Raw genomic sequence first — 22154 nt, forward strand, 5'->3', positions numbered from 1 at the left:
CACCTCCAAAATTTAGTGGATGCTTCCATGACCTAATATGTATCTATGGTCAAAGTTTTGTCAAAATCCGTGCAGTAGTTTTGACATAATCGTGCTAACAAACAGACAGACAAATAAATAAATAAATATACGCCAATGATTTTATTACTTCCTTGGCGGACATTAAAAAAGGTTTGTGCCCTGTGTTTTATTGATTTGTACTATTCAATGCATTGCAAATAAATAATAAAATATGAGAATACAGCTATTAAGCATAAAATCACCAATAACATAAATAAGCTTCCTATAACCTCTTTTACTTGCAGTGCATCTGTGTTTTTTGCATGCACTCTGTGATTTTACAGCAGACAGGATATCATATAAAATTGTTACATGTGCTGTAGCTTGTGTTTATTGTCTCTAAGTTAGCAAGCGTTTTCTCCATTTTTTTTTTTTTGGTGCACCAACCTACTGTTGAATTGATATAGGTGATTTTGTATTTGCATTTGTTGGTGTTGTCTTAATTTGGAAGTGTTATGGCCTCTCATGGCCACCATACATGCATAGCTTGGGCATCTTAAATGCTGCAGTTAATTTTTGCATGTAATCCTGTTTTTTATGAAGGAGAATACTGAAGATTTAATGCTGTTACTGGATGTAATATTTATACATAAAAGCACTGTGTATTGTGTTCAAGGACTTATTTCTGCTTTTTGGGGGGTGGGGGGCTGGTCCTGGAGATTATAGACAATTTTTTACAGTTCTGCTATTAAGGTCTGCCACGACTATGAACTGATGGGAAAACATTAAAACGAAACACAGTAGACAGTTTTGTTTACCGCAGCAGATACTAAACAAAAGTGAAACAGTAAAATGAACACTGCTTCAGAAAACAATTAACTGTTTCAAAATATTCAGAACAGTGAACAGAACAATTACTTCAGAATACAATTCACTGTTGCTAAATCATAAATTAAATACTTGTGTCAGAAAAAGAATAACTCTTAAAGTGGTTGAAATAATAAATGAAACATTTACTGAACAAAATCTTGCCTGTTTCAAAATGGTCAAAACATCAAAGAAAACAATGTCCTCACTTGAAACACTAACAATTCCTTACGAGAATGATTCATTGTTTTGAAACATTTTAAATTGAATCAATAAAAAGCTGAAGAAAAGGAGTTTCATTTCAAAATGCTCAAAATGGCAAATGAAACATTTGCTGTAATTAATGTAGCAAAATACTGGAAATACTAAATGAAACCCTTGCTTCAGAAAATGAATTGCTTTGAATAGCTTGAAATGATAACTAAAACATTTGTTTCAGAAAATGACACACTGTCTCAGAAATGCTTGAAGACATTTTTTTTTTTACAGAAAAGAACTGAAACATGTGAAACAGTTCCTTGAGCAAGGGATTCACATCTTATTTTTTCCAAGAAAGATTCATTGTTTAGAGGTGGTTTAAGGCTAAAATAAATGAATGAATGAATGAATGAATGAATGAATGAATGAATTTTCTTATAAACCCTGTAAACTCTGGAACTCATTGCCCACAGAAATTAAGTCCAACAGCAAGTTTAAATTGTTCTCATCAACTTAAATCTTGGCTTAAAATAAACCAAAACTGCACCCATGTGTGAGAGTGTGAATGAATGAGATGGGTTAGTGATGAACTTTTGTATTGCACTCTTATTTATAAATGAAATGTTCTCATGTAAATTAATTTGTATTTTAGATGATGTCTTCTTAGTGTAGAAAAGCTCAACTAGGGACGGGAGTTGAAAATTAGCAGTAGCCACGTATACTCTGTGTGCATCGCATCAGCTGCAAGCTTTGTTTTGTAAGTATGTTTGATTGCATTGTCCCTATCAAATAAATAAATAAAGATAAAGATAAAAGCAGTTTAAAAAAGATTCCCTTTGAATTGGAGCTGCAAAAAATTAATTGATTTGGACTTCCTATTAACTGGAAACACAAAACTGACTAAACAGACATTAAATTCAACCCTTTTGAAAGACAATTATTCATTTTTAAAATGCTTGTGACAATAACTTAACATTTTCTTCAGAAAACTTTCAAAAAGCTTGAAACACATGCAAGTTTCTTCAGAGTTTCACTGTTTAGAAATGGTCAAAACACCATCAACTTTTTAAAGCAATACAAAGGTGACATCTAGTGGCGAGCTCACCGCCCCCCCAAAAAAGAAATTCTGGCTACGCCCCTGATTGTTAAGCTGAATGCCACATTATACAGCACTTTGTAAATAATACACATGCTGTGTGACCAGAGAGCACTTAGTGCGCAGCTGTGATCAAAACCAACACCGGATTTCAATTATTGACTGATTGGCTGATCAATACTTCACTGATACGATAGATATTCAATTATTCTTTTGCGTGATGCACTTAGCTGCTGTTGTATTAACCTTGCTGCCCCCCTCCCCCCAAAAGAAAGAGAGAGAGAGAGAGAGAGAGGTGCTCTCTGTGGGGTGTCTGCGTGCAGGCGGGTTGCTGGTTAAAAAGCGCACAGCTGATCCGCGCAAATGCGCAGCGCCACAAACAGAACAACTAGCGTGAGGTTCAATCAGCCGTCCGGTTGTAAGGTGGCGTGAACACCAGGATCCCCACGGGAGGCGTGGACACGTGAGGCATGAGTTCCGGCGGCGCGCGGTGCCGCCTGCGCGCTGACCGGGGCGGTCGCTGTCCGCGGTGCTGACGCCTTCCTGCGGGCTGCTGCACGCACGCACGCACGCACGCGTCCGTGGGGCTGCACGCAATCCACGCATATGTGACAGCGCTTTGAACCTGTGACATCACCTTTGCAATTCACCTTGGGATTAAAACAAATAAAGCAAAAGACGCATAAAAGGTAAGTGTGTGTGTGTGAGTGTGTGTGAGTGAGAGAGAGAGTTGCTTCTGAAAAACAAACACACACGCAGTTGCAGCAGCTGCGTGTTTTTACTATTGATTGCACATGCAGGATTGATTGTCTCATGAAGCTTTCACGTTTTTTTGTTTGTTTGTTTTTCTGAGTGAGAGCCATGTGGGTAATGTCGTTTAGACCAGCCGGTTTGCAGGCTCGAGCTGTAAAAGAGCCACTTCTGCTTTAACCTATTAAAACACTCATTAAATATAAAACTTTTAACATGTACTTGATGCAGCCCCAGTGTGGGCACTATTACTTTTAGATCTCAGGCTACTTAATTTGCATGACATGAATATTTAAAGCTGGTGTATCATTTCAGTGTGGGAGGGCACGTACAAACAAATGTAGAGAGGCCCATCTGTGCCTGATACTATTCTGGATGTTAAACTGACACAAGCTGTTGCACATTTGTGTCCCATTTTACCAAAATGCACTTATCTGCAGTGGCACACAAACTTATGTTTGCTGCACTTGTTGATGTTTTATTCTGCTGTTTTCTGAGCTTGCATGCCAATGTTTGTCACATCAGTTTGAGTAAAACAAAATGCATACGTGTAATGCAGCACATAATCCAGGACAAGAGGTCCAAAGTTAGCTCCTCAATCTAGTTGCCTTCCTACGATGAGGTAGTGCAAGGGTGATGCATTTCTACACAGTAAGACTCGCTGGGTTTAACGTGTATGATGTCCTCTGTCACAGAAATTCTTCATCAGATAAAGAGAAACACATAAACATACCATATTTACCAGAGTATAAGATGCAGACTTTTTATGACTGTAGTTTGGAAGGTCCTGCTGTGATTTATACTCCTGTGTGACTTACGTATATGGCAAAAAAAAGAAAAAAAAAATCATCATGCATTTGTTAATAATAATAATAGCTATTTATATAGGGCTTTTCCAGGAATCAATGTACGAAACAAAATAAACTTGAATTATACAACAATGTGCAAAAATTCAAAATTAAAGACAATTATTAAAAAAAAAAAAAAAAAATCAAATGGACTGCTGTGTTTCAAAAGCTATGGGCCAGCAATCTGTGTTAACCTGCATTTAAAAAAAAAAAGCCATCCAAAATGTTGTCCATTGCATGCATATTTGTCCAGCTTGCCTATTTATTTGGAATTTAAAAGCCCTTTTGGCACACACCACTAGGTGAGGGCTTACTGCAAAAATCCACTGTCAACATCTCCATCCATGTCCATGTGGCATTTTTTGTTGTTCATATTACATCATATACTGTCCAATATGGTGTCCATTGCACATTTATTCAATCATCTTGTTTATTTTTGGAACGTCAAAATGTCTTATGTTAAGTAACAGTACACACTGTCGTGTGCACATGTACCAGTTGTTAAACTCATCCACAGAGAAAAGCTGTAAAAATGAGTTCTAGATGCAGACAAAATGTGTGACTTATACTCTGGAAATTATGGTAAGTGGACTGTGAAATAAAGCTTTAACGTGAGAAAGACAACAGCGGGATAAATGTTTCCACCTTCTGAGGAAGAGAGTCCTAATTAGAGTCAACAACAAATAAAAATAGTTAATAATGCACAACACTTCATAATAAGTTAAAGAAAACAGGTGTGTTTTAAGTCTAATTTAAATGACTAAACAGCACAAATCTTATTGCAGCAAGCCAGTTATTCAGGGAACACAATGTGTGACCTGCTGACTTCTTTTTCACCGTTGGGATACAAAGTATAATAAGCTCATGTGTTATAATTGTCCACAATCTTTACAGGCCGATGGATCAGATCCAGCAGCAACAGATCACCATGGATCCATCTAGTCCCAAAGTGCAACCTAGGTTTTCTGGATTTACAGAGGCTGGTCCTGGATTGCCTTCACAGCACGCAGATAAGGAGCCACCTCTCTTCACCCAGTCAGGGAGGCTCAAGCTATATTCTGGGTTGAGTCAGTTACAGACTCCACCTAAATTCACAAACCACCTGCAGTTAAGCCAGATAAAGTCCTGGTCCACTTCAACACCACCACCACCAACAACAGCAACAACAACAACAGGTATCAGCCGACCCAGACCAACTGCTCTAGGAACTAAACCTGCTCCAAAACCAGACAGGATTTCAGTGGACCCCTGCAAGGAAATAGATTTGATTCCAGTGTATATCCCGGGACCTCAGAGTGCTAACGCCTTGCCCCACTCCCCAACAGAGTCCTCATTCCCTCTTCATAGTCATCATAGTCCCCACAGCCCTCAATCTTACATGAACCAACCTTCCCTGAGCCCACATCCCAGCCTGCCCTTCCCTCCAGCCAACTCCAAACCCTGCACCAGCCCTCAGGCTCAGAGTACACTGTCTCCTGGGAACACATCACAGAACCAAGCTTACTCAGAAAAGATCAGTGGAGACGAGTTCAGGTGAGACAAAACCCTACGAGAACGTCCTTTCACCTACTGGACTCTGAAGGATTCCGTGCTTGTTGCTGTGAATATTCTGTCCGTCTGTGGGCACCTCAGTGTTTACAGTCAGCAGCTCGTAGAAAGCTGATATATGCCAGACTGTGTCACAGGAATAAAAGCTGTGAATCTTAAGTGCATTCAGAACCTGGCAGGGTGGTACAGCCACTTTTCAATTTGGCAGACATCCTAGACGGGCACGTTTCTCTTTCATTATTTTGCCTCAAACTGTGTTTCTGTGATGGATAAACTACAGCAAAAGCTCTCAACTACAATCTTGCATTTACGTGTGATGGAAGCAGCTCTTATTGTCCAGTGAACACGGTAAATACTTAACCATCTAAGTTACATTTGCAGCTCTGATGGATTTGACTGCTTTAAAGCTACATTCTGTAGGATTTGGTGTCATCTAGTGGTGAGGTTGCAGATTGCAATATGCAATTTTGTTTCTCTTCACAGTTTCACTTCTTTAGCAATGGGATTCATGCTCCTTACCTTCTCCTGTGATAAGCGATTTGCATGATCCTCCTTTATACAAAAATGAGGGATCTTGTTAGCCTGCACTAGCCTCCTTAGGCAACCACTTATTCCTCTTTATTTTTCTTAAGTCTTGTGGTTGCTGCAAAATGCAATAGGGTACCTTGTGGCTACCAACATGGCCATGAGGGAACTCGCTCTGATTTTATTTTGAATTTGATCTGAAACATGTTTTCTAGAATATATGTGTAAAACTTAGAATGAAACATTTGGTCCAAACTTACTCATTTTTGGGGACATTCTGGGAGTGAAATATTTGAGTTATCCTGCTAACAGACAATAAAACAAATATTACCTCTTTTGTAGAGGTAAAAACACATCAAATCATTGTTGAATGTCATTATATATTCCATTTCTGCTAGCAAACACATCTAAATCCTACACACTGTAGCTTGAAAAGGTCATATTATAGGGCTGAGGTTAATCAAATTTTGATTGCAATTCAAATTTTGGCTTCCAACAATTATTAAAATAACATAATCAAGATAAAATGACTGTTTTGACACATTCAGATTCACGACAATGTTCTCCTTTCACCATGTGTGATAAATCAAAGTGGCAACCTCCACTGTTAGCATGCAAGTTGCAGACAACCACTGCTAGCGGTAGTCTCTACTAAGCTAGCGTGTGCTAGCTGCTTTAGACTTGACCATGTTTGCCCTTTCTGCACATTTTATTACAAATATCAGTCATAGTGTAGCTTGCTGTGGGCTCTAGTATTTTTGTTGAGTGAAATTTCTGTATTATTTAATTTGTATGTTAGCACCATTAGCACTAATTAGCAGGTATTGATAACTTAGTGATGCTTCCACACTTTCTACTAGCCTATAAAATTTTTCACGGACTGGCACCTCCCTAACTAGATGACCTAATTAAACCCTATGTACCGGCCCAGGCTTTGCACTAGCAGGATGCAGGACTACTTAGTGACCCTAGGGTGAATTAAAAAGTCTCAGGTCATAGAGCTTTCTCTTATCGTGCTCCTGTTCTGTGGAATGATCTCCCTGTATCAATAAAACAGTCAGATTCTGTAGAGACTTCCAAGTCCAGACTTAAGACGCACTTATTTACCCTTTCGTATGGCTTGCATACTGGTATATTATGTTACTATGCTTTTTACTTTTTTACGTTTTACTTGCTTTTTGATCTTTTAATTAATTTTATTTTATTTTGTTTTCTGAATTATTTTGTTTTCCTAATTGTTTTGTGTGAAGCGCCTTGAGGCGACTCTGTCGTGATTTGGCGCTATATAAAATTAATAAATTGAATAAATTGAAATTCTGAAGCAATAAGCCGGACACAGTTTTTTAAAAATACCGTTATAAAAACCACTGTCCAGTCCAAAAAAGTATGCATTAATCAAACACACAAGCCAAAGTTAGCCTGTTAGCTTGGTAATGAGATGGGATCAAGTTCAGGTTTCGCGCAGGTTACACCAGTCTCGCCTATGCTCCACCTCTCTACCCATTTATGAATTGGCCAAGAGTTAAATTTTTACTTTATTTGTTTCAAGTTCTCAAAAGTCAACAGTAAGTCATATTCAAATAACCACGATTTTAATTTTACCCAAAATAATGGTTTTTTTTTGGGGGGGGGGGGGCACTATTTCCAACTTTTCAGCAACAAAACACCAATTGTACAGTGGGCGTGGCTTACAAAGCACAAGCAGGTTTTGTGACATATGTCACAGAAGTCTAAAACACCATTTCAGTCATAAATTCTGCTTATAGGAAGAATGATATCATCACAGCCTAGTGGAACTAAGGATATTTTATATGAGATACCAATCTGTAAAAAAAAATGGACACAAAACCATTTTTGCACATTATGACCCAAATTCATTTAGGTTTAAAATGTTGCTGTTTGGAAGATGACCATCACTTTTTTCTGTCTTCAGAAATCCATTGTGAGGACAATAAAACTATCACAAACAATTTTTTTTAAGTTGACTACTCACTCTGATGATTCTGTCTCAAACACATCTTTCCAGTAGATTTTAATTATTTGCTGGGATTATTAGAAAGTGTAAAAACATATGACCAGCGGACCGTGCCTCTATAGTGTGTTAAAACGTGCACTAACACCAGCATGGCTGATTACAGTGTATATTATAGTGCAGCCTGTCAAACTACTTGATGCTTTCATGTAATAATTCCTATGTTTACTGTCCTTTGAAAGTGTGTACATCATCACGTGGAACGTAGGGTCGGCTGTTCCCCCAGATGACATCACATCTCTGTTTGGACCAAATGTTTCAGATGGGAGTGTTGACATGTTTATCATCGGGTAAGTCAGCTGTTCTTAATCGACGGTGCCAGAGTGACAGCAGCGAGTGCCCACTCAGTCATCTGCCTTCATGTCCATTCATTCTCTCATATTACCATAATGTTATTTGCTAACTTTTTAGCACGTTTCATGTAATACACATTATTGTAAGTTACAGCTCTCATGTTATTATTTTAAAGGTTACGTAATACTCATTTGTGCATCGTGGTGTTTGGGTACGATTTTCATTTTGCTATTTTCGAGGTTATGTCACACTTGGCATCATGTTATACTAGGTCATAGTACCTGTGGGCATGAAGGCAGTGACATTTGACCCCAGTAACTGACCTCTGGCTGACATTGCCAGAGCAACTGTAGCATCCACCTGTGTGCCACATTTGGACAAATCAGGTTGAAAATGCAATTCTTTGACTTTGACCTTTGCCAAAATGAATTCTTTAAGGGCAGTTTTGGGGTCAACTTTCACTGACATGCCAAGTTTGTTAGAAGTCAGCGAAAAGGCCTGAGAGGAGTAGACCAAGAAACAGAGAGGCCAGAGTTGCTAGGTTACATTTGATTTGTTGGCAGCAGGTTGAATTTTTCTGTCTGCTGGTTTGGTGTGATATCAGTGCTGTTGGACTTTAAGAAACACTCTATATGGTTGCCAGGAGTACTAGATTTTGACTTCTGGTACTGAGCTGGTTTTGTTACAGACCTGGCACTCCTGAGACTGACAGACATGACCTTGTCCCCAGTGATTGACTTTTGGGAATTGACTTGGGCAATTCTAGAACCTGCCTTCATATGTGTGTCAAGTGTGGTGCAAATCAGGGGAAAAACTATATCAGTTTTGACCTTTGACTCCATAGACCTTGACCTTTTCTGAAACTGACCCTTTAAGGGCAATTCTGGTGTTGACTTTTATCCACATGCTATAGTTGGTGGAAAAAGACAAAGGACCTGGGAGGAGTAGGGAAACAAACAAACAAACAAACATTGCTATAAAATCACACACTATTATTTATATGTATATGGACAAGCAAGTCTGACATAAAATTGATGATGGATGGATGAGATTTATTGTCATTGTCATTACAAGTGCAACAACAACAAGATTACGTCTACGCTCACATTTCCGCAGACAAGATACAGCAATTAATCCACAATTATTACTTGTTTACCATAATAATGGCACACATCAGAATTAAGACAACACATATACATTTGACATTGTTTATGTGCACTAAACTTGAAACAGTCTGTTTTCCAAATTGGGGCGATGTGAGTGTGTGGTAGCCGCTGCAACAGGAGTCACGCCGCCGCTAGCTTGGGGGGGAGTCCCAAGCGTCTTATTTTATTACCCATCACTTTTCTTGAAGAATTCCACTGAATTTGATATGTGTATTTTGTGGCTGCCTCCAGGCTTCAGGAAGTGAACTCTATGATAAATAAGCGGCTGAAGGATGCGCTCTTCTCAGACCAGTGGAGTGAACTTTGCATGGATACACTCAGCCCATTTGGATATGTTCTGGTAAGTAAATTAATCAATACTCGTATGTAAACATTTCAGTCTTGATGGTGCCCGATTTATTTCTTATGGAGCGGGGAGGGCCATGTGCCAAAACTAAATTTTAGTGTTGTGTGAAAGTCCATTATAGCATATTTTATACCAAACTAAATTTCAGTATGATAAAACAATTTCTCTGTAATCTCCTTGCAGTATTTCATTAATATGCAGATTGCAGTGGTAATGAAATGTCCACATGCTTCTCTTTGCGTGATATATTTCAAAGGAAACACACCTTCCTGACAGAATGTGCATGCAAGGCGCCTTGGAAAAGTACATTGCAAACAGCTGAATTGTTCACCTTTGTAATGAAAAAAAAAAAATGTTTTCATTTAATCTTGAAAAACTGACCAAAATGATACCACCCAGTAACAAATCATTATTGTATACGATGTTTATAGGATTTAAGTGGCACATCACAAAGCACCCTTAGACAGAACTTGCATAACATTCTTCATTGACATAGTGATGGCAAAACATGATCTCATGAAGAATGTGGTGTTTTTTTCTGAGCCCACTAGATGGCAGTGTTCAGATATGGAACTGCATTCATCCATAAAATGCCACTATTGGGATGGAAATAAAATAATAATAATAATAATAATAAATACCTATTTTGCTGTAAACATCATGCTGGGCAACATACTCGGCCAAATCAAAGGGAATGGGGGCCACACATTGCCTGCGGGCCCCAAATTGGGTGGCACTGCATTTAAACGGAAAGAGCTGCTGCTAGCCACACCCTTTATCTGAAGGAATGGAGGTAGCAATGCAATGGCTGCGAGGTGATTTTTACTTCTGCACTGCTGCAGGCATTATGGGTAATGAAACCACACACAGGAACTTTAAATTATCCGTAGGTGTGCATGCGGTTGTGAATGTGTTTGTTTGTGTATATGTGGCCCTGGGTACCCAGTCAGGGTACCTGTGTAACCCGACTCACGCCCTGTGACTGCTGGGATAGGCTCCAGCCCCCCCACCCGACTCATGTGATTCTTAATTGGAGTAAGTGGGTAGAGAAAATGGCTGGATGGAAACCACACACAGGTGTTTCTTTTCTTTTGTTTTTTGTTTTTTTTAGACTTTGCTGTCCAACTCACCCAAGTGTCAACGGTATGCTGTCTATATGGCAAACTGTCTTCCCGGTGGGTCTAGATCATCCAGCCCCTCTTTTTACCTCCATCCACTAAACAGGAGGTCTAGATCCAAGCATGGTTATCGATTGTTAAGCGGTGTGGCCTATAGCAGGGTGCTTGTTTGTCTGGGAGCTCCTACGCCATCGTTGCGATCGAGATGCTGCACAAGCAGGACAAAAAACAGCCAAATAATTTTGTTGTTCATAAAGCAAGAATCCATCACCAAGTTGCATATGATGTAAAACAAAACACAAATACTTAAAACTTTGGTTAAAGCTTTTGTCTGGCAACTGCATCACTCTTATGCAGCGCCCTCTGATGGTCACAATAAAACAAAATCAAAGCATGCGTGTCATCATGTCGGTTGTGTCCGTCTCCTGTGGAGGAGAGGGTTCAGAAACTGGGGGTGAGTTTAGCTTGAAGTAGAAGAGAGAACAACAGTAATGGAGCACTTGCAAGAAACTGTTCCCACATCTGGGTTTCTTTTCCATTTTCTGGTACTGTATGTGACACTGCCCTCTGCTGGTGGTGTAGAACAGCCACAAGGCTCAACCTGAATTCAATCAGGAGACGTCACCAGTGCAGAAGCAAAAACCAACCTGGAAGTCAATAAACAAGTTGTTTTAGGTTAGAATTTTGCTTATAGCAGGAGGAGTTCTATGTTCTATGTACACAAACAGAATTATGAGGCTGAATGAAACCCCAACTAAAAAAGCTTTCCATAATATGACCCCTTTAAATGGTCTCAATTCACAATGTAATGTTTCATCACTTTTTATGACACTTTTCTTCTATTATCAAAGCTTGTGATTAAAAAAAATTCCTCACATATATTTGGATCTGTCTCTAAGTTGTAGCTTTTCCAGGCCTGGATCAACCTTTTCACCAAATTTTGTGAAATGTAAACCTTCCAGAAATGCACCTAGAATTGATTTAGTTTTTGATGCTGAATTTTCAGGTGGTGGTACTTGATTTTAATGCTTCGTGAATAATGAACGACCGAGCTCCTCACCCTATCTCTAAGGGAGCACCCAGCCACCCTGCGGAGGAAACTCATCTCGGCCGCTTGTACTCGCGATCTCGTTCTTTCAGTCATGAGCCAAATCTCATGACCATAGGTGAGGATCGGAACGCAGATCGATCGGTTAATCGAGAGCTTTGCCCCCCTACTCAGCTCTCTCTTCACCACGACGGTCCGATACAGCAACCGCATCACTGCAGATGCTGCACCGATCCGTCTATCGATCTCACGCTCCATCCGTCCCTCACTCTTGAACAAGACCCCGAGATACTTAAACTCCTCCACTTGAGGCAAGGACACTCCACCGACCTGAAGAGGGCAAAGCACCTTTTTCCGGTCGAGAACCATGGCCTCGGATTTGGAGGTGCTGATTTTCATCCCGGACGCACTCGGCTGCAAACCGCCCCAGTGCACGCTGAAGGTCCTGATTTGACGAAACCAACAGAACCACATTGTCCGCAAACAGCAGAGACGAGATTCTGTGGTTCCCATACCAGACCCCCTCTACACCCTGGCTGCGCCTAGAAATTCTGTCCATAAAAATAATGAACAGAACCGGTGACAAAGGGCAGCCCTGGCAGAGGCCAACATGCACTGGAAACAGGTTTGACTTACTACCGGCAATGCGAACCAAGCTCCTGCTGCGGTTGTACAGGGACCGGATAGCCCTTAGCAAAGGACCCTGGACCCCGTACTCCTGGAGCACTCTCCACGGGGGGTGTGTGTGTGTGTGTGTATATACATATATATGTGTGTATGTATGTATAAACCAAACAAAATAAATACATAATGATCAACATTTCATATTTCTGTTGTGCCTGGTTATGCAGGTGAAGGCATACGAGTACATTCCTGCAACAAAACCATCCATTTTTACCCGATGGACATTGGTATTGCAAAGACTTTGCGTCCGTCCGTCCGTCTGTCTGTGCTCACCATAACTCCAGTCCTATTACTGCCAGGGTCTTCAAATTCACAGGGAACATTCTTGGGATACAGACCTTGACAAAGTTCAAAGCTGGTGACCCTAAACCTCTTTTAAGAAGTTAAAAAGTTTCATTCTGTTCTGTTTTTTGTTTTTCTTTTGAGTGGCAAGGGTGACAGCCAATCAGAGTAGAGCAGTGCTGTGATGTCAAATGCAGTGCTCTATAAAACTGCTTCATTTATGTGTTTATATAACGTGTTTCTCATATATTCTGTAAGAGCTTACGAGAAATAAACACTTCTAAAAGTGAAAACGCTGTTTTTGGAACCTCATCACATCCTCTGAACTGATTTACAAGACATTTCATGGACGTTAGCGTGGTGACGTCACAGGCTAGCTGCAAACCATTTTGTTTGTGTGTAAATATAAATTCTTTGTCATATATTATGTTAAAGCTAGCGAGAAATAGACACTTCTAAAACTGAAAACCCTGTTTTTGTAACCTGATAAAACCTCTGGAGTGATTTACAAGACATTTTGCAGACAATAGCATAGTGCTGTCACAGGCTAGCTGCAAACTGTTTCCTTTGTGTGTAAATATAACCTCTTTGCCATATATTATGTAAAAGCTAGTGAGAAATAAACACTTCTAAAACTGAAAACGCTGTTTTTGTAACCTGATAACACCTCTGGAGTGATTTACAAGACATTTCGTAGACGTGAGTGTGCATGCTAACTTCCGCTAACTCAAAGCTAACGTCCGCTCTTGTCAAAAGCTCATAAACGCAAATATTGTTTATGATTGATTGATAGAGGGGCTTCATTGAACATGTACAAATTGTAAGACAATAGGATCTTAATAATTAATGTAAAGAACAATAATTTTATATATATACTCAACAAAAATATAAACGCAACACTTTTGGTTTTGCTCCCATTTTGTATGAGATGAACTCAAAGATCTAAAACTTTTCCACATACACAATATCACCATTTCCCTCAAATATTGTTCACAAACCAGTCTAAATCTGTGATAGTGAGCACTTCTCCTTTGCTGAGATAATCCATCCCACCTCACAGGTGTGCCATATCAAGATGCTGATTAGACACCATGATTAGTGCACAGGTGTGCCTTAGACTGCCCACAATATAAAGCCACTCTGAAAGGTGCAGTTTTGTTTTATTGGGGGGGGGGGATACCAGTCAGTATCTGGTGTGACCACCATTTGCCTCATGCAGTGCAACACATCTCCTTCGCAACATCTGTGAAGAGAACACCTCTCAAACGTGCCAAACGCCAGCGAATGTGAGCATTTTCCCACTCAAGTCGGTTACGACGACGAACTGGAGTCAGGTCAAGACCCCGATGAGGACGACGAGCATGCAGATGAGCTTCCCTGAGATGGTTTCTGACAGTTTTTGCAGAAATTCTTTGGTTATGCAAACCGATTGTTCCAGCAGCTGTCCGAGTGGCTGGTCTCAGACGATCTTGGAGGTGAACATGCTGGATGTGGAGGTCCTGGGCTGGTGTGGTTACACGTGGTCTGCAGTTGTGAGGCTGGTTGGATGTACTGCCAAATTCTCTGAAACGACTTTGGAGACGGCTTATGGTAGAGACATGAACATTCAGTACACAAGCAACAGCTCTGGTTGACATTCCTGCTGTCAGCATGCCAATTGCATGCTCCCTCAAATCTTGCGACATCTGTGGCATTGTGCTGTGTGATAAAACTGCACCTTTCAGAGTGGCCTTTTATTGTGGGCAGTCTAAGGCACACCTCTGCACTAATCATGGTGTCTAATCAGCATCTTGGTATGGCACACCTGTGAGGTGGGATGAATTATCTCAGCAAAGGAGAAGTGCTCATTATCACAGATTTAGACTGGGTTGTGAACAATATTTGAGAGAAATGGTGATATTGTGTATGTGGAAAAAGTTTTAGATCTTTGAGTTCATCTCATACAAAATGGGAGCAAAACCAAAAGTGTTGCGTTTATATTTTTGTTGAGTGTGTATATGTATATATATATATATATACACACACACACACACTTTACACTGGGATACCAATTAAACAACTGTAAATTATAAAGAAGACAATGCTCATACGGCCTAGGTTATTTTAGCATTGCATTATGTTTAACTTCTACACGTACTTTTTTCTTCTGTTCTTTCAGGTAGCATCCCAGCGAATGCAGGGAGTGCTGCTGCTGGTGTTCTCTAAATTCTGCCATCTTCCCTTCCTGAGGGGCGTGCAGACAGAGCGAACGCGCACAGGACTTGGGGGATATTGGGTACGTGCTGTGCATTGATAAGTGCTGCTGTGAACCACAGATTAATTACTCAGCCACGCTGTGGCAGACTTGCAGCCTGTAGCTTTGAGGCCTGTGCGATGGCGGGTTGTACGTGCTACCTGCTGATGGATGCGTGCATGCGTGGGAGCGTATGTCAGTACTGCACGTGACCTTCCCATGTGTGCTGACGTCAGCATCACCTCTGGCTGCTGCTGGTGCAGTCTCCTTCTCTTTGAGGTCAGTGCAGCAGCAGACTGTCTGGCAGGGGAACAAAGACAAAAGCACTATGAACAGACACATTTTTTTTTTTTAAACCTACAGATGCGTAAGAAATCCATTTCACGCTGTGACCCCTCTTTGATGTCCCCAGGGCAATAAGGGGGGTGTGAGCGTGAGGATGACTGTGTTTGGCCACACGGTGTGCTTTCTCAACTGTCACCTGCCGGCTCACATGAGGAACCTGGAGCAGCGCGTGGAGGACTTTGAAAGCATCCTGCAGCAGCAGCAGTTTGAAGGTGGAGCTGCAGCTGGTGTGCTGGACCACGAGTAGGTGACAGGATGACGGAAAAAAAGTTAAAAAGTCACCATGCAAATAGAATCAATTCATGTGTCTGATTCTTATTTAGTCATTTGCACTGCATCAGTTAATCACTTAGTAAGCAAAATGTAAGAAAGTAGTTACAAATTTGTTTTTTAAAGGACAAATACTTTAAAGCCCAAATATGCTGCATTAGCAACTAGAGTGGCACTCAGCCAGCCTGTCCTTCTGCCAAAGAACAACACAGGGTCACAGTCGTGACCTTTTCCCCATTTAGCCTGAAAGCACAAAATGTCATCAAAGTTCTTCCACTGCTTTTTGAGACATAGTGGACAGACAGACGTGCAAACACACAGGGGTGATCAGGTAAACTTCACCCTCCTCTGTCAGCTGGCACAGTAATAATCATTATGTATAAAATAAAAATAACAAAATAACAAACCACATTAATCTGCACTTTTCAAAGTTTCTTGTGCAATATCTTTACCCATGTGCAATATTTTCCCATGGAATATCATTCCACAGTTGTACATAATTTGTCATTTTACATTTTATATTTTGTCCACGTTTTATTTTTAGTGTGTGTGTGTGTGTGTGCGTGCACGCAAGCATGCGCACACGTATGTGTTTTGGCATCTGCAACCCCATGAAACCTTATTTAAAATCTAAATTTGCAACAGGTGTTTTTCTGCAAACAAAATATTCCACCTTCACGATGTTTTAATTTGGCCAACATTTTATTTTGTCTCATTTAAAAAAGTGTTGTAATTATGATATTTATGGAATTGCACACTGTTCATAAATCTCTCATATCATTATTCACTTCTTTTTGTCATCTTAGTGTCAATGAAAGGCCTGTGTCTTGTGTCCAGTGTCCTGTTCTGGTTTGGAGATTTGAATTTCCGTATTGAGGACTACGACATCCACGTGGTGAAAGGCGCCATTGATGGAAACAAGCTGCCCCTGCTGTGGGAGCGAGACCAGGAAAGACATCGCCATCTAAAAGCATTTTCAAATCTAATATCCCCCCCCCCCCCCCCCCCCCCCCCCCCCAAAACTGTTAGACTTTTGATTTATGACACCAACCAGCAGATGGCAGTATAGCATAAAATGAAGGTTGTTGGAAATTCACGTGGCCTTGTGTGTGTTTTTCCATTTTATTCACTTAACAGCTCAACATGGCCAAAAACACAGAATCCATCTTGGCAGGCTTCGTGGAAGGTCCACTCAAATTCCCACCGACGTATAAGTTTGACGTTGGCACTCATACGTACGACACCAGGTTCGTATGGAGCAGGTTCGATAAGGCTAACAGAGGTTTCTTGTTTTTGTGGAGGGCTATAACTTTGTGTTTCACTATACTAGTGCTAAGAAAAGGAAGCCTGCCTGGACAGATCGCATCCTTTGGCGCCTACGTCGCACCGGCTCGCCTGTTCCTACCCACAATGCAGCACTGCAACGAGGTTTGACCTCGTGGTTGGGTGGGGCCACCAGAGTGACACAGCATTTGTACAGAAGTCACATGAACTACACCATCAGTGACCATAAGCCTGTTTCGGCGCTGTTCTCGCTACATGTGAGTTCAATGTGAACCATTTTTGACTGAATCGAACTGTAAGCCAACTTTAGCTTGCGCCCTTGGTTCTTTCTTGCTCTTTCTTATTCTAGTTCCCATTCAAAGTTGAGATGCTGCTGATCGAGTTGCAGATGAACAAGGAGTGGTGTCAAGTCTCTGACGCTACCGTCAGACTGACTGTGGCGTCAACGTACCAACGCAGCTCGTGGGACTGGCTGGCCATATACAAGGTCGCTCTGTTTACTTCACACACGCCATGTGATTCACGTCACCTGTTTCCTCACTTTCTGTTTTTTCTCCACAGGTTGGATTCAGACATCACAAAGACTACGTCACATACGTGTGGGTGAAAGGGGAGAAGGTAACACAGGTGTGCCACATAACGTTGCACAAGTTCAAGTCAAATAAAACACAAACTGCTGAGTCACCACAGCCACATCAAATTACATAACTTGAACGCCTCGCTCACAGAGTGCAAACCTCCGCCAACACTAGTTTCCAATTCCATAAATTTTTACCTTGGAAAAAAATTTCAAGGTCAAAGTCCTCTTAGAAATGCCTTTTCATAAGCTAAAATATAATACAAAATATAGATCAAAAGGGATTTTCAATGTTAAAATCAAATATCCACTAAATCTGCAATATGGATCAGATACAAATCAAACTTAGTCTTTTCACTGAGTGCCAGTTTGCACCATATTGTCACAAAAGAGACTGACTGAAGCACTTTTGATTGCGCTATAATGCAAAATGTACATCAAATGGCCTTTTCAATATTAAATTCAATGTCCACAAAATCCACAATCCAGATCAGATCTGGATCAAACTTTGTCATGCAATAGTGTGTGCCAATCTGCACCTCACTGTCAAATATGAGAGTGATTGGGACACATTTGTTTAAGATATAATGTAAAATATACATTAAATGGGGTTTTCAATGTTAAATTCAAATGGCCACAAAATCTGTAATCTGGATCAGATCCGGAACAAATTTGTCAGTCAATAAAGTATACCATCCTACATAACGCTGTCAAATATGAAATAAATTTGCTCTCTTTTGACGGAGTTATGAATTTTTGAAAATTAAAGTTAGTTCAAGTGATGTTGAATGAATGAATGAAAACTGTTTATTTCGAACATTTGATACAACAACAATTACAAGATAGATCAGTAAAGACAACAACAAAAAAGTTCCTACTGTGTACCCAGCATGTCCGAAAAGGGGTAGGGTGAAGCATCAGCTTATTTATCCCTACCCCTTCTTCCCCACAACCAGTAATACCCTTTGCCACATATACACATAGATTCCTACACACCTAAACCGATATCTATCTATCTATCTATATATATATATACCTACACATACCTACTTACATACAAAATACTATATATTTACAAGCCAAAGCAAAAAACAAAAACACCCTAACCCTCATTACCCTTCCTCCTCCCTATACCCAGAAAAAAACATATTTTTGTACCGCTGTTTGAACTGGTTCATGCTTGGACATTGCTTGAGCCCCACTCCCAATCTGTTCCACATCCTCACCCCACAGACAGAAATACAGAAACCTTTTAATGTTGTTCGTGCCCACTGATGTTAGTTCAAGATGGGGATTTTTCTGATTTTCCTAGATTTTTTTCCTAACTTTGCCCTTTGACCTATGAAAATTGAATCACTGCTTGCCTATTAGGATATGAATCTTCAGTAAAAATGTCATAACAATATATGAAAAATTGTGGGCCCCCGGCTGTTCATAAACAGACATACAGGGCCGAAAATATAACCTCCTCCAACTTTGTTGGCAGAGGTAAATATGTGCTGAGTCATCAGAGCCATACTGTTGTTGTTGGTCTTTCAGCTAGTCCCATTTGTAGTGTGTCGCCACAGCAGATCCAGCACAGATCCACATTGGTATTTGGCACAGGGTTTACACCGGATGCTCTTCCTGACACAACTCTAGTTGTACCTGGAAAAACACACACAGCCTCTGGTCTTCCGAAGAGGAGCAGATCCCAGTAGACACAGGGTGAGAGGCAAGGTTCACCCTAGACAGGATGCCAGTCTATCACAGGGCCACATGTAGACAAACACATTCACACACACACACGTGGCCAATTTCCAGTTCACCTAACCTACATGTCTTTGGAAGTGGGAGAATGTCGGAGCATCCAGAGGGAACCCACATAAACATATCACTAATCATAAACATCACTAACTTATGGCAAGCTAAGAGTGGACGCTCTTGTTTTGGCCGAACAACTATACAATTTTTGTATATTCTACGCGCCCGCTGCCGATGCGCTTGATTAATTCCTGCACAAACAATGCTGTGACAGTGCGTTTTCATGGGTAACAAAAACATAAGGAGTATATTTGGCACAAGAACTTGTGTATCTCATGTGTTTTTACGCCTAAATGATCGTAACTCAATACTCGCACTCATCCAGCAGCATCTTTTCATGTCGGCAAATTCAGCGTTGGGTCAGGCAAAAGTAGTCGGCGAGCTATCCCACAATGCCAAAATAGCAGACATGTTGCTCCAACGAGAGCAGCACGCTGAGCAGTGTGATCATCATCATCATTTCTTTGTTGTTGTTGTTTTTATTTCTACTCCATTGTGTCTGTCCGCCTACATGTGAACAAAATACATTGGAGTGGTTTGATCAGAATGAGGCCAAGGACTAATTTGATTTTGAGTAAAATCAAATAAACATCAATGCCGCAGGCTAAAGTCAGATTATTTTATTTATTTATTTTGGCCAAGTGCTTTGGGGACAGTTAGAAATACAGATACGTATATGATTACTTTTAAACACCAGTGAAGCCATCTGTTAATGTTCCATCTGCTAATGTTCTCTTGTTCAATGAAGTGTGACCTTGGGTCAAACTCACAGAATGTCTTTTTTTTTTTTTTTTCAGGAATTAGTTATAGACACAACTACGGTTGGTATTAAACACTAATATAAAGTCATATATCACTTTATTATTCTGGATATGTGACCTTTGACCTTGGATGGCCTTGCCCTTTTTTTTTTTTAGTAACTGGTTGTATATATAACTACGGTCACTATTAAAGTCATATATCAACTTTCTGTCACATAACTTGTGACCTTGAGAGGTCAAACCCAACATCATGTCTGTTGACAAAACATTTGCAGCCAAAATGTAGTAAATATGGTGGAAGGGTCGTGTGTTACTCAAGGATAAAATTTATCCATTTTGGTCAGAATTGATCAAATGTCGAGGCCACACAGAACCTGATATTATGTTATCATTGAATCACAAATAAATAATTTACAGAAGGTGTTGCACTCTCTGAGTACCCACTCATTATTACATATACTTGTGTGTATATATATATATATATAGTCTTTGTGCTCAGGAATCACAGATGAAAAATAAGATTTAAAACTTGCTTCTACAGGTCTAAAAGGGGAGTGTCACCAGCACTGTATATATCTGGAATGTCATCAGGCAGGTTCTTGAAATGTCGAGATAGTGATATGAGTACAGACTATATGTCATAGGATTGGAGATCTCACTGAAACTTAAACCACCTTCTCTTACTCAAAGGCCATCTTTCCACAAAAAGTGGGCAAAGTCCAAAACAGTACTACACATGGATTAAGTTCTTTAATTTTCAATTTTACAATAAAGTATAAAATTACATAAATATATTATTATTTAAAAAAAATATAATCGGAGGCAATGAAACAAAGCCATGGTGTCTAAAGTATGTCTTATTCTTCATTTATATGTCCTTCTTTAACATAATACATATGGAAATACGTCATCTCAGGTGTCAATCATTAATGGTAGGTCAAGGTTCAGGGGCACCTCTGACAAATTTCAGGTTTTAAAGAAGCTCTTTTCTGTTCTTAAGTTTGGGGATGTATGTCAAAGGTAACATCCTTCTGTCTCTCTGTCCAGGTGACGTTTTCAGAAGAGGATCTGCCGAGAGATGATGGGGAATACATCTTGGGTTACTACAGTCATAATATGAACAGCATTGTTGGAATATCAACACCAGTCCAGGTAAAATAAATAAATAAATGACATCAAAGCCTGTTAGAGGACAGATTGTCACCATCTCTTGAATCCCCACTCCTCAACAGATCAAGATTCCAGTGGACATCCCTGCGGTGCGTCGCTCTGGCAGCTTTGATGAGAGTTCAGAAGATGACAGCACCCTGGTTCTACTGTCTCCGAACTCCCGAAGCCCGAGCCCTAAGTCCAGAAGACTCCACCATCGTCACCGCCGTAGCCGCAGCCCTGCTGTTCCTGCACTTTCTTCCAACCCTCTCCCTTCCCTGCAAGGCCTCAGCCTGTGCCCTCGCTCCAAGGATGGCTCGGCGCGTAGCCGCTCACCGTGCTCTGCTGCCCGAAAGGAACGACTGGCCTCTCCCGACATAAACCCCCTCAGTCCTCGGCGGCCTCTGTCTCCGTGCAGTGGAGTGACCGCACCAGAGGCCCTGATCGCTGCCATCATGGGTGAACACAGACCTGCTCACGTCAGCACCACAGGGGGGCAAACCGTGAAGGAGGGGTGGCAGAAATGGACATGAGCAAAACCGTGCTGTCACTGCACTCATGCAAAGACACCTCGTCATATAACATTCCACATATTGGCCCATCATCACATGCACTGTGTGGATTTTGGACTCATTTTCTGTGACAGTTGGGTTTACTTATCATTCAAGAAGAAGAACATTGAACGTGAAACCAAAGTCAGGGTTAATCTCCAGGGAACGCTTTCCCTTTATAACTGACATCTATGTGTGTAAACATTCTGCTATCAAAATCAGGATCCTGGAGCCTGATGACGTGTAGCAGCTCAGAATGATTGTCCGTATCAAACAGAGAGTGTTAAATGCAGATTGGTTCACATTTGAACTCTGTGCTGTCTGGTCTGTATTAATACAATAAATCCAGTCTGCCTGAGTGGTGACACAGCATGTTCAA

General features: G+C 40.7%; 1 protein-coding gene across 1 annotated transcript; it reads left to right on the top strand.

Moving 5' to 3' along the window:
- Positions 1-2535: 2535 nt before the first annotated feature.
- Positions 2536-21819, top strand: LOC117529638 (inositol polyphosphate 5-phosphatase K). The gene is made up of 13 exons (XM_034192476.1): positions 2536-2850; positions 4654-5292; positions 8047-8154; positions 9556-9664; positions 14961-15077; positions 15448-15623; positions 16488-16599; positions 16788-16897; positions 16981-17191; positions 17284-17421; positions 17496-17561; positions 21123-21227; positions 21308-21819. Exons 2-13 carry the CDS (start codon positions 4658-4660, stop codon positions 21755-21757), a joined length of 2337 nt encoding a protein of 778 aa, XP_034048367.1. The 5' UTR covers positions 2536-2850; positions 4654-4657; the 3' UTR covers positions 21758-21819.
- The last annotated feature ends 335 nt before the right edge of the window (positions 21820-22154 follow it).

The sequence above is a fragment of the Thalassophryne amazonica genome, chromosome 17 (assembly GCF_902500255.1).
Source record: "Thalassophryne amazonica chromosome 17, fThaAma1.1, whole genome shotgun sequence".
Taxonomy (NCBI): Eukaryota; Metazoa; Chordata; class Actinopteri; order Batrachoidiformes; family Batrachoididae; genus Thalassophryne; species Thalassophryne amazonica.

Bases quoted from the DNA above. Each gene is read 5' to 3' on its own strand.
- LOC117529638 (XM_034192476.1), top strand. From the start codon at position 4,658: ATGGATCAGATCCAGCAGCAACAGATCACCATGGATCCATCTAGTCCC. The intron at 17,422-17,495 runs GTCGCTCTGTTT...TTTTCTCCACAG, and splicing joins ACTGGCTGGCCATATACAAG to GTTGGATTCAGACATCACAA. The intron at 17,562-21,122 runs GTGTGCCACATA...CTCTCTGTCCAG, and splicing joins AAGGGGAGAAGGTAACACAG to GTGACGTTTTCAGAAGAGGA.